At 43.7% G+C, this 17248-nt stretch overlaps 1 protein-coding gene across 2 annotated transcripts in view; it reads left to right on the forward strand.

Moving 5' to 3' along the window:
• The first annotated feature begins 722 nt into the window (after positions 1–722).
• The window catches only part of slc41a2b (solute carrier family 41 member 2b), a 33445-nt gene continuing 16919 nt past the window's right edge, over positions 723–17248 (forward strand). Inside the window, exons 1-8 of one of the 2 annotated variants that reach the window (XM_074626452.1) lie at positions 723–850; positions 2993–3657; positions 4129–4236; positions 6902–6973; positions 7624–7768; positions 8009–8155; positions 12040–12187; positions 13639–13718. In XM_074626452.1, the coding sequence (XP_074482553.1) occupies positions 3115–3657; positions 4129–4236; positions 6902–6973; positions 7624–7768; positions 8009–8155; positions 12040–12187; positions 13639–13718 (1243 nt within the window). In that variant the 5' untranslated portion in view covers positions 723–850; positions 2993–3114. Of the gene's footprint in view, positions 851–1236; positions 1344–2992; positions 3658–4128; positions 4237–6901; positions 6974–7623; positions 7769–8008; positions 8156–12039; positions 12188–13638; positions 13719–17248 lie in introns of those variants that run through there. The other variant, XM_074626453.1, reaches the window with a different exon arrangement.

Here is a 17248-nt window from a genome sequence, read left to right on the forward strand (position 1 = left end):
ATGAATAAGTAAAAAGAAGAAATATAAAAAAGACTTTACAAATGAAATATTAATCCATCAATAAATAGTTCAAATTAAAAAGGGATTTACAAAAACAACATAAAACAGTCAATAAGTACATCATTTTGAAAGACATTAATTAATTCATTAAAGAAATTATGGAATTTTCTTTTATTTCTTTTATTTATTATTCTGTATGTGGGGTTGGTATGTTTGTGAGTCTGTCTGTAGATGTTACATTTTTATTTTATATTTGTTTTTTGTCTGTTTGTGATGAAAATTCAAAAAATAAATTCAATTTTTTTTTTTTAAATAACGCAATTAAAAAAACCTACACCCTATAACCTAACCTAATAACCTATAACATTGAAAATGCAGTTTAAAAAGAGAAATAAATCATATGAATAAAATTATATAAATAAATGACCAAGCAAAAATGAATAGCTAGTACGTTCAGTAAAAACAGCAGCTTTTTTGTTATTTTATTATTTTTTCTTCTGGGGTTGTGGGTCCTTTGTATCAGCCTGTGGCTTCTTGCCCTTTACTGACACATTTCTTGTTTGTTTTTTTCATTGACTGGATTTTGTGCAGTTTTATATATGTGCAAATAAAAAAAGAAATAAAAAAAGAAGTTATTAATCAATTAAATAAATGCTTTATTACTATTTCTGCGACTCTCGTGGTCCTCTATTTTCTAAAGGAGTAGCTCATCTCTCCTCCATAGACGATCTCTGGTGACTCTTGGCTGTGACGCGTCTCTGCTCTCTGCTGGCTGACTGACAGAGAAGAAGGAGACTCATCATCTTCATCTCTCTTCTTCAGCCTCCTGGTGAGATGAATCCGCTCAAAGGTAACTCATGGGAAAGACATAAAACACGCTGACGACTACAATAAGTAGTTATTCTATCTTCTAACCTAGCTAACGTTGCTGTGTTCTCCGGGTTAACACATAAACCTCCTGCTGTTGTGATTCCTAACAGAGCTAACAGCTAGCAGAGCTAACATCAACAGCAGCTACCGTTAGCCTCTGAGTTCAGCATCGTTATCTGAATAACCACAGCTTTAAAGACAGTTAGGTCACCTTACAGTAAATAATCACAGCTTTAAAGACAGTTAGGTCACCTTACCTCAGAGTTTAGCATCGTTATCTGAATAATCACAGCTTTAAAGACAGTTAGGTCACCTTACCTCAGAGTTTAGCATCGTTATCTGAATAATCACAGCTTTAAAGACAGTTAGGTCACCTTACAGTGAAGGTTAACGTTACCTGGAGAGGCTCAGACAGACAGGTAGTGATGAAAGGCTGAACAGAGATGTAGAACACATGAAGAGGAGAATACCAGGTTATTATAATGTGATAGTCTGTTTACTCTATTTACTCTATTTACTCTATTTACTCTATTTACTCTGTTTACTCTGTTTACTCTATTTACTCTATTTACTCTATTTACTCTGTTTACTCTATTTACTCTATTTACTCTGTTTACTCTATTTACTCTGTTTACTCTGTTTACTCTGTTTACTCTGTTTACTCTATTTACTCTATTTACTCTATTTACTCTGTTTACTCTATTTACTCTGCTTACTCTGTTTACTCTGTTTACTCTATTTACTCTGTTTACTCTGTTTACTCTATTTACTCTATTTACTCTGTTTACTCTGTTTACTCTATTTACTCTATTTACTCTGTTTACTCTGTTTACTCTGTTTACTCTATTTACTCTGTTTACTCTGTTTACTCTGTTTACTCTATTTACTCTATTTACTCTGTTTACTCTATTTACTCTATTTACTCTGTTTACTCTGTTTACTCTATTTACTCTGTTTACTCTGTTTACTCTATTTACTCTGTTTACTCTGTTTACTCTGTTTACTCTATTTACTCTGTTTACTCTGTTTACTCTGTTTACTCTGTTTACTCTATTTACTCTATTTACTCTGTTTACTCTGTTTACTCTGTTTACTCTATTTACTCTGTTTACTCTGTTTACTCTATTTACTCTATTTACTCTGTTTACTCTATTTACTCTGTTTACTCTGTTTACTCTGGACTCACCTTTAACTCTGGACTGGTGATGATGATGATGATGATGATGATGATCTTTCCTGCTTTGGTTTCACTTTTACATCCCTTTTCCACTTCACCTTCACATCACCCAGTGAAATGCATTAACAGCACTGTGAGATGTGGACACACACACACACACATATATATATATATATATATATATATATATATATATATATATATATATATGTATGTCTTTATGTGCCATCACATTGTCCAGCACTGACAGAAGACCTTGAAGATGTCTTCAGGGTACAACAAATATATAGCTACAGACTAGACCTGGTACGATACACCTATCTCCTGATTCAATACTATCACGATACTCGGGTGCCGATTCGATATGTATTGCGATTCAATATTGTGATTTTTTGCTTTGTAATATTATGATAATAAAGTCATAAGTTTAAGAGAAAAAAGTCGTAGTATTATGAGAATCAAGTCATAATATTATAAAGTAGTAATTTTACGTGTTATTTTATTTTTATCTCGTAAAGTTATGACTTTATTCTTGTAATATTACGACTTTTATTCTCGTAAATTTATGACTTTATTCTTGTAATATTACGACTTTATTCTGTAAATCTCAGATGTGTTTTCCCTCAATATGGCCCTAACACTCCGTCGTACATTTTCACTTTGGCTATCACTGCATTAGACTTACAGTACACTATAAGCTGTGTATAAGCTAATCGCAATACTTAAAAATCGCAATACATATCGAATCGGCACCCGAGTATCGGGATTGTATCGAATCAGGCGATAGGTGAATCGTCCCAGCCCAACCAATATTGGAGGTGTTGTGCCTCTTCATAAGAGGTGACTCAGCTGTTCCATGTCCGGTTAAATATTGCTTCAGGCTGAGGTTTCCTGTTCTCCCGGCTATTCTCTCCTCTGTTATCTTTCCTTGTGTGTTTTCCTCAGGCTGATGAGTCCCTAAAGCCAACATGGACGATGCACCCGAGCCAATCTAAACCTCTTCATTTGTGTACGCTGCTGTCAGACTGGACGGCAGGAGATGAGACAGGTCAGCCCTGTACCACACCATGAGTATCCAGAGTCTGGGAGGAGCTATAGGGGATTCCCTGGGCTCTAGCCTGACGGTGCGCATGAGCGGAGCAGGTGCCGGGTGGAGCGCTCTCTCTCTGAAACCTGTTTCCTCCGGGCGGATCGCCTCTTTGTTCCAGACCATGGTTCCCACCGGTTACACCAAGCTACAGGAGGAGCGGCTGGCCATGGTGGACCTCGGCGCCAAACCTGAGGCCGTCTCGCTCCAGAACGGCTACAGGCAAGAGACGCCGCACATAGAGGGCCGACGGCTCCTGGACCGGGCCTCTCGGTCCTCTGTGACTTTATCTGACTGCGGCGACGGAGGCTACTCTGAAACGGAGCCCATGCTGGCCGAGAGGAGGCTCTCCGGGGAGGAGGCGTGTGAGGAGGACGAAGAGGACGAGGAGGAAGGGCTGGGGTCGCGCGCGCATAACATGCCCAAGGAGTCGCCACTTGCCATGGCTCTGCAGATCTTGCTGCCTTTCCTGCTCGCTGGGTTTGGAACCGTATCAGCTGGAATGGTGCTGGATATTGTGCAAGTAAGCCGAGCTACAATACAACTATTATTCAAACAACAACCAGCGTAATCGAGAGCTCAAGGCAGGGTGGCATTAAAGGATAATTCCACTTTATTACATACTTAATTTCACAGTTGAGGCCATTGTTTCTATCAGTCGTGATATAACACTGTACTCAGCAGAGTCATTACGGAGATGTGGGAACATGATGTCACCACTAGAACAAAGTCTGACATCAGACAGGTTGTAAACAAGCCAACAGTTTAACTGGAGGCCTGCACTACGAAGCCAGGTCAACGTTTGACATCCTTTATTGAATTTCAAGTCGCCCTGTTGACTGCACAGGTTCATATATGCAAATGAGGAGTGTTTCCCTTTATCTAAATGATAGCATAGTATTTGAATTTGAATGTCAAATGAGGGAAAGTTCAGTTATTAGGAGGTCAGACGTGGTGTCATATACTGTACGTTACTTCCTTGTTTCCTCCACAGCACTGGGAGGCGTTCCAGTACATCACAGAGATCTTCATCCTGGTACCTGCTCTGCTCGGCCTCAAGGGAAACCTGGAGATGACTCTGGCCTCCAGGCTTTCTACAGCGGTGAGACAAACACACACACACACACACACACACACACACACACACACACACACACACACACACACCGGCTCTCTCTGATCACAGTCACAATGACACACTACCAGGGAAGTATTTTTATGTCCAGTATGAAGTGTGAAAACAAAATAATGTTTTGTTTTTGCTCCGTTGGAATGGATGTAGCTTGTGAAGATACTGGTATCATATGAAACTAGAATAATAATAAATAATGCTCCAAACTTACAGTACATTTTGGCAAGGAAAAACTGTCATGTCCATTTTCAAAGGGGTCCCTTGACCTCTGACCTCCAGATATGTGAATGTAAATGGGTTCTATGGGTACCCACGAGTCTCCCCTTTACAGACATGCCCACTTTATGATAATCACATGCAGTTTGGGGCAAGTCATAGTCAAGTCAGCACACTGACACACTGACAGCTGTTGTTGTCTGTTGGGCTGCAGTTTGACATGTTATGATTGGAGCATATTGTTTTATGCTAAATGCAGTACCTGTGAGGGTTTCTGGATCAATATCTGTCATTGATTTGTGTTATTAATTGATTTACAATAATACATATACACATACATTTGCATAAAGCAGCACACTCCCATGTTGATAAGAGTATTAAATACTTGACAAATCTCCCTTTAAGGTTCATTTTGAACAGATGAAATGTGAGATTAATCAGGATTAACTACGGACAATCATGCCAGCCCTAGTTGCAACATTAGAAAAGTTCCCAGGCAGCTTCACAACATGTCCTCTTAGCTGCTGTGGATTTGTTTGGGTGTGTTTGTTTGTGTTGCGTTACATCATTTTTTGTGGTGGTGTCTCATCGCCACAGACTGAGCCTCTGTCTGCGTACGGTTGTTATTGGTCACCTCTGAAACGTCTTGGAATACTGACCTTGTTTGTCAGTGTCTCAGCGTTCACCGGCCTTCTTCTGAATTCTACTTCTCATGACTTTGGAAAGTTTCATGTGAGAATCATTTTGGAGCATCTTGAATGGATTTTTGGTGTAGGAGCTTTGCGGATTAGGAATTAGTGGAGGAATTTGTGCTGATGTAGCAGAGCGAGGGGAGATTTCCCGTAGAGGGCGGTGGGACGGACGGCCCGAGAGTCAGATGGCAAATGTGTTGCTCCACTTCAGACCTCCCAGAGCAAACAGTGTACAAAAAGGGAAGGGCAACACGTTGGCCTGTTAGACAACCACGAGTGCATACATTCGCAGCACATAAAACTGCCTCATAAATCTGTAGGGATTACATTCCTGTCCACATTCAGCAGATATTTCTCCGTGTTTGTCTCTCCACACTGACTCAAACTCTCTGAGAAGTACAAGAAGCTGAAATGAAGAAGTGACGGAGCAGAATTCTCTCTTTGTTTGGTTTTCGTGTCTTCCTGTCCTCTCCCCCCCACCCTCCCCTCCATCTCTCTGCACACAGACTCCACATTCACGCAGTGCTGTGTCAACACGGCCAGCGGAGCTCAGTGTGAGCTGAGACTCCTCCGTGGTGTCCCGAAAAAACTATTTGTCTTTAGTGTTCATGTTTTCCTCCGGCTCAGCCGTGGAACAGACAGTGATTCACAGAGTGTGGCAGGACTTGTATCCCGTCTTATCACAGCTATTACAGCTGTTGAACCAGTTTAACTTACATTGCATATAGAATTTATAATAGATAGTGTAGATTAAAGTGTTTGTTAAGGGCATGCTGCTGCTGTGTAACTGGGACGACAGATGAAGATTTTATAAAAGGGATGAAACATGTCCAGTCCAAAGTGTGTCCATATTAAAGGGACAGTTTGGGTGTTTTTGAAGTGGGCTTGTATGAGGTACTAGGGATGTTAATAATTAACCGTTAACCAACATTAAGCATTTTAACCGATTAACGCGATTATCGATTAAAACGGTTAAAAGATATCGTCACTTTAAGGAGACAAGCTGGTCCACCTTAAGAGAGTTTGAGCCGGCGTTACAGATACAGGAAGTCGGCTCCCGTCTATAGCTCGCGTGAGCGGAGGAGTTGTTGCCTCGTAGCATTTATTCACCGACAAATAAAGTGTACACACATTTGTCTGCTACAGCTACGTTCACAGCTAGAACGCAACCGACAACACACACACGGTCTGTCGGAAAGTGACTGCATGTCCGCGACACTACACGCAGCACCGTGGCTAAGTTAACGCTCCCGGGCGTTGAACTGGGGACAGTGAACGCAGCATCGTAGCTCTCCTGATGGTTAACTTGAGACTCAGTTGTCTGTTGTGCTCATACACTGCAGCTGGCTCAAAGACCAAACTACAGCCAAAAAGAAGTGTGAAAGATGTGGGGCTCTACCAGGTAGGGAGGGCCTAAAGAAAAACGTTATTAAACTGCATTATGGGACTTGTAGGATCCAGTTGGGAGCTGCTTGACCCGTTCTAGGGTCTTAAAGTCAGGATATCTCGGCCTCTGCTGCATCGATTGATGACCATACTTTTCTTTAATCTGTCTCTTCTAATTCTGTATGATGGTGCTTTACTGAACAGCTGGAGTACCCCTTTAAGTCCATGATACCTTGGGGGGGGCTGTGTTTAAGGTCATAAAGGGGCTCTGGCATATTTATAGGCAGTCATAGAAAACTCATCGAACTGTTGTCTTTCTTCTGTCCTGCCTCCCGACACAGGTGAATGTGGGCAAGATGGATTCTCCCATAGAGAAGTGGAATCTAATTATAGGCAACCTGGCACTGAAGCAGGTAATCACACACACACACACACACACTACGTGCATGCACATACATTACATACATTATTGCCTTTTCATTTAGAAGGAATCAACAATGATTCAGAGCTCCAGACATTAGTTGCACTGATGCACTGAACTTTTTCATTTAGGAGCACTCAAAACATTTCCACCGTGGCCTTTTGGCAACGCAATAAAATACATTTGAAGCGTTTTGTCAGTTATAATTCTCTCTCTATTATCTATTTTATATTGCTGTGAAAACATCTCCTTCAAACATCTGTAATATTCTAGATACACATCCTCACCACCACCGGTGGTGATAATTGGTTGGATCCTGGTGGGTGTTTGCTCAGACCGTTTTATCGATCTCTGTCTGTGTAGTGAGAGCGAGTACGTTCTCTGTTAATCATCTCCCTACACACTGATAAACACATGTAACCTCGGAGTGTTTTGACGAGCTGTTTGTCCGATATGTTACTCAATAACACGCACACACACACATCAGCAGGAAGTGTTATTGTACCGAGACGTGATGTGACAGATATGGAACATGACGTACCAAAAGTCCCCCCTTCTGCTGATCCTGTTTTCACACACGTACTGTAGTAGTAGTCTCTACTCTAATAATAGTAACTCCCACTCCCTCCGTCTCTCCTCCAGGTCCAGGCCACTGTGGTGGGTTTCCTGGCAGCCGTAGCAGCCGTGGTTCTCGGTTGGATCCCGGAAGGGAAGTTCCAGATGAGCCACGCCGTGCTGCTCTGCTCCAGCAGCGTGGCCACGGCCTTTATAGCCTCCCTGCTGCAGGGTAAACACACACACACACACACACACACACACACACACACACACACAGTGACAGCTGAGGACCACAGCTTTAAAATAAACTGTTAATACTGTCGCCGTGACGACGCTGGGTCGCTCCCGTCTGTCCTCCTCCCCAAACAGTCACTAATCTCAAAGTTAGGCTTACAAAAACACTTCTTAATGTCTGAATAAGTCACCATAAGTCAAGTGCTCCACCCTTTCTGTGTCACGCTCTGTTCAGGTATCATCATGGTGGGTGTAATTGTGGGTTCGAAGAAGACGGGCATCAACCCCGACAACGTAGCCACACCCATCGCCGCCAGTTTTGGTGACCTCATAACCTTGGCGATCCTGGCCTGGATAAGCCAGGGCCTCTACAAGTGCCTGGGTAGGTGAACAGCTTCTACCTTCAGAACTCTGCGCTAAATGAATGTTTCTGGACAATATCTGTCATTGATTTGTGTTGTTAATTGATTTACAATAATAAATATATACATACATTTGCATAAAGCAGCATATTCGTCCACTCCCATGTTGATAAGAGGATTAAATACTTGACAAATCTGATTAAAAAATGTGCGATTAATTTGCGATTAATCTATGGACAATCATGTGATTAAATATTTTAATTGAATGACAGCCCTTTTTTCTACATTTTCCGACGCGCAATTACTGCATACTTTCTCTTAAGTGTTAATTAAGGTGCAATTAAGTAATTAGTAGTCCCAGTGTCTGGAATTGTTTTGTCTTGAGAACATTAACCCCTTCTCAGCCAGGAGAACTACAGTCTTCTTCGTTGTCAGATATAAAAGACAACTCTGTAGATGAATAGATAATACAGAAGTTTGACAACACTTCCAAAACAGACACAGTTTTAAGAGTATTAAATACTAGGGATGTGTATTCCAAGCAAAAATACTATTCGTTAAATCACTGGGAATTAGTCGATTATTATTTGAATAATCGCCGCATGCACACGTCATACCTTCGGGGTAAAACACATGTGCAGTAAAATCTGGTCTGCACTCGCCGAAATTGAGCCAGTCGCAACGCAGTTACACTGCACATGTGTTAGTAAGACCCATGTCCGCCCGTGTCCTAGCCTCCTTCCAAAGGCCTTGACGTTTTACCGGTAGTAACGTTACTACCGAGCAGCGCCTGCGACATTTAATACAAGGGAAATATAGATTATTTAAGACGGGATGAATAGTCGCAATCATGACTCATCCCTGTTAAATACTTTTAAAAAATTCCTTTTGAAGTACATTTTGAACGGATAAAAAGATGTGATTTATGCGATTAACTATGGACAATTGTGTGATTAATCTCAATTAAATATTCTAATCGATTGACAGCCCTAATAATAAACTTTGACAGTCTGGTCCATCTCCTCTCAGTTAGAAGCTCTTCCCTCAGTCGGCCAGTAGAGGTCCCTCCTGCCTCACTCTGGTAGCAGCGCTGCTCTCCACTCAGAGAACAGACGGACTCTTCCTCCCCACCACAACCACACATTCCACATGTTTAATTCATGTCGCACCCAGACCTTCGTTTCACCACCTTGTATCACTTAATACAGCCAACACTGGGACCTGTTTCCTCTGGACAGAGTCTCCTAACTAACTAACTAACCAACCCTGTCTGGTCTAATAGCATGACATAGATGCTCACCGCAGTGAAAGGAACACTTTAGCGCTGCTGCTGCTGCTGTGAGCTAAATGTATTAAACACACTTCAGATTTCATATTTCCATGGCGGGCCAGAGCAGCGAGGCTGTCTGGCTGTGTCACTCTCTCAGGACAGTAGCTCTGTTGTTCATGAGCCAGAGCCACGCCGACACTTCCCTGCTGAATTGGAAGTAATGGTCAAGTTTACTGTCAACTAAACACATGATTATATCTGTGCAGATAAGAACTTTATGCTTCTAAAATGCTTCTAATTTTAGAGATGAGACTGGGCTAGACATATAGTAGCTGCAGGAGTTGGGTTTATTTATAAAGAGCTTTTAACAAACAGGATTGTTGTAGTCGTGAGAGGGCTCGACAGCAGATAAAAGCAGGGATAATGAGCGCGGGAACACCAAGGAATGGGGCCAAAGCTTGTGAGCGTGCACGAGTATGTGTGTGTGTGTTTGTGTGGATGTGGCAACGCTGGGCCATTTCAGGGCAGTCCGCGAGAGAATTGACTCCATGATGGAGAAAAAAACTGGGAAGAAATGCCGTTAAATAAATAAATCCGGTTCAGGTTGGGTCTAGACCGCTGAGAGAGCGGCTGCATCTACACCTGCAGAATGGGAGTCATACACAAGTCACACACACGTCTATTAGGACAAAGAGAGAGGGCATTATACTCCATGTATTTTACTATTTGTTTTATTCCCCACTTCGTTACGTATACAGCCGTAAACTGGCAGAAGGCTGAGCCTGGAAGAAAAAATTAATTAAAGTATGTGTGCAAACAGACAACTTCACTTTTTGATTCTTAATGTTCCTCAACATAGAAACACGAGAGTCTCCGGGATCATTTAATGATATTACAGATGTGTTTCATGGCCATCAATTTTCATTAGGGATGCACCGATACCGATACCGATACCAGTATCGGGTATTGGGTCCGATACTGTGCTCATGAACTTGTACTCGCAAAACGGCTCCGATACAGCGGCACCGATACCACTTTACGGCAGCGCGACGTTAAACTCTCGTCCCCATCTTTCGGGTCCTATCGCACGTGCTCACGCTCCACCTCCCCGACGGTGCGGGTGGTGCCAGCCCTCACTTTCATTGCACCACGGGGTTTTGCTTGCAACCTCTGACTCGCACATGCGTTAGACTCCTTGGTCCGTGTTTCAAGACGGGTTGGGTGGGTTGCAGACATCACCGCAGACCCCTGGCGCCTTTTACATGGGCCGAGCCCCGCCCTGGGGTGCACGATGTGGTTGGGGCGCACTAAGGACAGTCCGCCCCGGTGACGCTTTGGCCACGGCCCCGGGAAGCACCTTCGCCCCGAGCCTTTCCAAGCCGACCTAGAGCCGGTCGCGGCGCACCGCCTCGTATTCGGGACTCCCCAGCCTGCCGTGTGTCGCTCACACCCTCCAGCTGGCTGTTAACGAGGGGCTTTAGGCACTGAGAAGTACTCGTATCGGTACTCGGTATCGGTACTCGGTATCGGTACTCGGTACCCAAATGTAAGTACTTGTACTCGGTCTGAAAATCCCTTAATTTTAATACTTTGGTTCTGAGAAAACAGATTGGCAGATGGCTCTAAAGTGCTACAAAACCCATGAGCAGCCAGAGGCACAAATAAGAGCTGTCACAGCTTATCAAAACTTTTTTTGCGACCCGGCCCTGGATGGAGGGATGGATGGATGGAGGGAGGGAGGGAGGGAGGGAGGGATGGATGGAGGGATGGATGGATGGTATTCCACCAGAGATAGACCGAAATATCAATTGTTTGTTGGTTGGTTTAATCACGGCAGAAGGTGCTGCTCAATGGCAGGCTGTCAGAGGTTCATGTAAACAGTTTAACCTGTACAAGACCTTAATTGGAGCGTGGCTGATAGCCAGCTTACTCTGTGAATTTTAAGTCAATGTCAGTGTCAGTGTGGGTTGATTTGGGGACAAGGCTCCCCTCTCAAACGTGTGCCTCGCTATATCTTTCTCAGCGCTGCATTTTAGGACTGACGGTTTGCTGCTAGAGCCCATTATACCCTGAACATTGGGCCATTTCTGTTCTGCAGCTATACGAGACTATGGAGATAATAAATCTGGGACTGTTTCCTAATGACAGTTATTTAGTATCCTGCTGGAAACACCTGAGCAGGTGCTTTACCCAAATTACTTTTTTCGAAATAGTTGTGCTATATTGTGGTTTGAACAAAGAGAGAACAGTTGTAGAGAGAAACCTTCTCCGTGTTGGTGCTCCACATCTCCTCTCACATTTAGAAACATGTGCAGCTCAGCTGGATTGGAGACTGAAGCTGGTTTTGCTAAATGTGATACTAAATTTTATATATATCGCGGTCGATCATGTTCATTGAATTGTGGAATGCCAAAATCGCGATTAATATTCGATTGATTGTGCAGCCCTACCTCAAACTAAGCTTCTGATGAGAGTATCATTTTGGTATCGTTGCTGAAGGTCAGCTATCATAATGGCACTGGTTTGGAAGCATTTTCAAACAGTACCCAGCTTGTTTCCGTACCATTCCCCTTATGCATGCTGGGAGAGGCTCCCCAAACAGAAAAAATTAATGCATGTCTTCCTCTTCCCCAGATACCTACCCGTATGTGTCGTCACTGGTCTGCGCCTTCTTCATGTGTCTGACTCCGCTGTGGATCGTCATCTCCTCCAAGCACCCGGCCAGCCGCACCCTGCTCTACTCCGGATGGGAGCCGGTCATCACTGCCATGTTCATCAGTAGGTGTGTGTTCAGTTATTCACCTATGTGTTGTGATTTTTTATTTATCCTGAAATCAATTTTTTTAATTTCAATTTGCTTCATCTGAGTCTACAGTATGTGGAGGTAGAAGGAAGTTACTGATTTTATTGTTGTAGTCTGAGTAACGTGACGTCATGTCCGTTCAGTATCCGTCAACCAAAACAAACCGAGCCCAAACGAGAAAAAATAGAAAACATTGGAGCATCCACGTGGATAAATCCAGCGTGGTAAACACTACACATCCAGTAAAGGATGGAAACACTTTGGGTTTCACACATTGACAGGAAAAGCAGAGCTAGACGGAGCAGAGCTAAAGCTGCATGCTAACTCTGTCACGGACAGGAAACGTTATCGTATGGCGGTAACGTTGCTGTCGAAGCCGGCCGTCGCTCTCGTCTCCGTGGTCAAATGGGCCAACGCTACGACTGTAGAGCACCCAGATACTGACATTTCTGTTCTCTGCATTGAAACGGCCCGATGGAGCTGACCATGGATGATAAAGAGAACGGAGCTGACGGGAGAGCTAGAGACCACCTTGGAGAAGTTAGAGGAAGTAGACATGTGGGACTAGTTTTCAAAATAAGGTGTTAACAAAGGGAACTGTAAATACAACATACATCTATGGAAATAAGATTGATGGATTATATTCACCAGAAGTATAAAACATTACATGTCCCTTATAAATTAAAAAGAAAACACCACTAATCTGTGAGGGAAATGTCTTTATTCTTTGATTTTTGGGTTGCTGGATAATAAATAATTCCTGACATTGACTGATATATTTGACTTCAGGACATCTCTGACTACATACATGCTGAAAATCAAACATTCTTACTGGATTCATTTAGATATTTTCCAAAGTAAAAGTCCCTAGTCCCTTTTCCCCATGGTTTAGTGTTAAAAAAGTTAACAAAAATCACAATACATATCGAATCAGGAGGAAGGTGAATCGTCCCGGTCCTACTGTTTCCCTTCAAAGGGGAAAGAACATCTGTTCTACGTCTGCTACTCCCAGTGTCTGGGTCTGCCCGATGACTCATCCCCTAAACAAATTGCAGCAGCACCGGAGCACACGCACCCTCGGGTCCCCTTGAGCCTGGCAGCCTCACTAATACAGCCGGTAGGAGGGAATGATGGTGTCGCTCGCCATTACTCAGTACTCAGTGCAGGTGATACCATATCTCTCAGGCTTTTATAGAGGAAGACGATAGAAATACTGTCTCCAGTCTGGACACCATAAGATGGAAACCCTCTCTTAGTCTTCACCACTCTGCAGCTGATGAAGCAGTTTTTAGTGCCATTTATAGACAAGCATACAAATTCACTGTGGACATCATTTAGATGCTCTATCTTCGTCTTTCCATGCCGTCTTTGTCTCGCTCTATCTGTGTCTTACACACCACTTAATGATGTTATGATGTTGTGCTCTGCAGCATCGGAGGGCTCATCCTGGACAAAACGGTGTCCGACCCAAATCTGGCTGGCATCGTGGTGTACACCCCGGTTATCAACGGTGAGTCACAGTGTTGGCACTGCTTCTTCTTCTTCTTTTACTGTGTGAATGGCTTCAAGGTGTCACTGTTTGATCTGCAAATGCCTCGCCTACGGGGGCGCCAACGGACGAGGGGAACCCGGACCAACGGTTTTAATATAATAGCTTCCTAAATCCAGGGCTGTATAGACAAGAGATAAACGTATGTAATGGAAACTCAAAGCTTGTGTAGTTAGATTGCTTTAATGCCAGTGCACAGAAGTGTTTTAAACCTGCATTCTCTCTAGCAGCCAGCAGGGGGCGACTCCTCCGGTTGTATAGAAGTCTATGAGAAAATGAGCCTACTTCTCTCTTGATTTATTACATCAGTAAACATTCTAAACATGAGTTCATGGTCTCAATCTCTAGTTTCAAGTCTTCTTCAACACAGCACGATGTTCATTTAGTAAATTACAGTCCCATTTACATCCTCTCGGAAATCCCACTATGATGGTAACTCCAGCTTCCTGGAGATAAAATTGTGTAAATCTAAATGCGCATCATTACCATGTTCTCTGGGATTCTGAGACTCATAATGCCTTACAAGATATTTTCAGATGTCATGTTCCCCTTAAGAGACTTTCTCTTTTGGAATTGTGCCGTCAAGAATGGATGGCACTTTAGGCAGACATAGGATGGTGATGTATTCAGGGTCTGTAACTCATTTCATGGAAGTGTGTTTGATGCTAAGTGTCAATACAAATATAATTAAACAAAAGGTTCCTTACAAGCATCAGCGACACATCCCAGCTTTATTTTACACAGCGGACGACAACAGACTGTTTAACGTTTGGGTTTACAGAGAAACCGTATCTCTTTGTCTCGTTTATCCTTCTCAGTTTTGCAATTAATGCAGTCTTTGACCCCGTTGGAGTTGAGATCCAGACAAAGAGTTTATACACAAGATGGATGACATGCCTTAGAGTCTATTTGTCTTTGTGCTGTGCAGCTCCCAGGTGTGAATGTATGTGAACAGAAGAGGCGCCTGTGTGCTCCCCGGAGAAATGAAAGTGACTAAATAAAGACTCCAAAATGCTCATCTTACCTAATGAGACGGCCACAGTCCGTCTGTCTCCACTCCATAGAACTGGTCCTGTTCCATCTCCTCTCGCTTCTGTCTCCCACCGCTCTCACTGGCTCAGCCACGGTTGCCAGGACGCTGGCACCTCCACAACAAGAGATAAGCTTTTAATTAAATGGCATTAATGAGAGACATTTAACGAGATGGAGTACGATTCTGACTCTTAATTGGTTTTCCCGTCGAGACGTATCCCGGGCACGAAACAGCTGGGGGGAATCAAGCCTGCGTCTGTTTGCGAGGGCGAAGATGTTTTTATTTTGTGCGTGGCGTGTCAGAAACATCCAGGTCTGAGCGAACCTTTTATCTGCCTCCGATTCCCAGCGTTTTATTCACGGGTGAGGAAACAGCGAGGCGTGTCTTTTCAGCAGATTAAAATGCACCGAGGGTCCCGTTTCTAATAAAAGAATAACATTAAAGAAGAAGGCAGACGGAACAGGAAGTGTGAAAGGACGGTGTGTGGATGTTTGATTAGAAAGGAGATGTGCAGAGCGTGATAAGAAAAGACGGGTTAAATGAAAGATAGAGGGAGACGCTGACCTCCATTAGTTCATTTTAATACATTATTTTATGCAATTTCCCTCCTGCAATAGAAGATAGAAGGTATCTGTGGCTGCTTGAATTCTATTATTTAAATTCTTAAAAGGTATTCTGGTTTATTTAATCCAGGTATTGAGGAAGCGTCTGCCAGTTAATTTCCTGTTGTACTTGTTCCTATTGAGCCAGAGAGGTTCTTTAGCGACATGAAATGGGAGGTGTTCTGGTCTTTATATTAGGGTTGTCAACCGTTAACAATATTTAATCTCACATTTGCTGGACAAATATGCTTTCTTTATGCAAATGTATGTATATATTTATTATTGGAAATCATTTAACACAAAACAATGACAGATATTGTCCAGAAACCCTCACAGGTACTGTCAGGTCTTTGAAAATGGCCATGGCAGTTTTTCCTCGCCAAAATGTACCATAACTTTGGAGCGTTATTTAACCTCCTTCGCGACAAGCTAGTATGACATGGTTGGTACCGATGGATTCATCAGTCTTCACTCATGCTTTAAAACTGAGTCCGCTACAACCTCCGAAAGATCGATTGCGTTAATGCGTTAAATAAAAGAGTGGCGTTAAAACAAATGTGTGTTTTTATCGCGTTACCTTTGACAGCCCTATTTTATTTAGACTTTAAATTCAGTTTGTCATTATAAAGCCTCCGACGTGGCTCTCTGAACCTGCAGATATCATACGACGTTCTGCATCTTGTTCTGCCGTTTCCCACCAGACAGCACTCAGATAAAGCCGTCTTTAATCTCGGCTTGTCACCTTGTCGTATTTGTTTGTTTTTAAGATAAGGAGTCTGCCTGCTTTACATCTCACTTCCACCAATAACTCATTTTTTCCTCTGTCTGCTTGTCCGTGTTTTTCTTTCATCACATTTTATCTGTGTTTGTTGTTATCGCGTCACACCCCGAGCCGTTCAAATAAACAAAATGAAATTAAACCTGGAGGAGAGGAGAGGAGCAGAGATGAGATGAGATGTCTGTCTCTCCCCCTCGGGGCAGAGAGACCCGGCTGAGACCCCCTGCAGTTCCCCACGTGGCCTCGCTGTAGCCCAGACCTCCTCACCCTCATTCCTCCTGTCAGACCCAGTGACCTGAATAAGCCAGATTGCCCCCAAAACCTCCTTCGCTCTACCTCTGCCCCCTGCTGAGGTTGTAAGAAACCCCCTGCCGCCGCCGCCGCCGCCTGCACATCCCAAACGCCCTCAAGGACAAAAAGCCAGAAAGTCAAAACCCCATGCACAATCCAAGAACACAATAATCTATTGTGCATAAATCTATGCAAAAATTATAGGGCTGGGACGATTTACCTATCTCCTGACTCAATACCATCACGTTACTTGGGTGCCGATTCAATATGTAATGCGATTCAATATTACCATTTATTGTGATTTTTGGATCGGGTATCGGGTCCGATACTGTGCTCATGTACTCGTACTTGTACTTACAAAACGGCACCGATACCACTTTACGGCAGCATGACGTTAACCTCTTGTCACCATCTTTCGGGTCCTCATGCTCCACCTCCCCGACGTTGCGGGCGAGACGGGCCGGTGGTACGCCCGACCCCGCTGGGCCGGGATCCCACCTCACTTTCATTGTGCAACAGGGTTTTGCTTGCACCTTCTGACTCGCGCGTGCGTTAGACTCCTTGGTCCGTGTTTCAAGACGGGTCGGGGGGGTTGCAGACATCGCCGCAGACCCCTGGCGCCTTTTACGTGGGCCACGGCACGACGCGGTTGGGGCGTACTGAGGACCGTCCGTCCCGGTCGACAGTCGGGAGCAGGGAGCCCCGTCACGGTGCGGCGTGGTCTGGACGGGGAGCGCTGTAAAGCTGCGGCCGCGAGCCTTTCCAAGCCGCCCTATAGCCGGTCGCG

This window comes from Sebastes fasciatus, chromosome 23 (assembly GCF_043250625.1).
Source record: "Sebastes fasciatus isolate fSebFas1 chromosome 23, fSebFas1.pri, whole genome shotgun sequence".
Taxonomy (NCBI): domain Eukaryota; kingdom Metazoa; phylum Chordata; class Actinopteri; order Perciformes; family Sebastidae; genus Sebastes; species Sebastes fasciatus.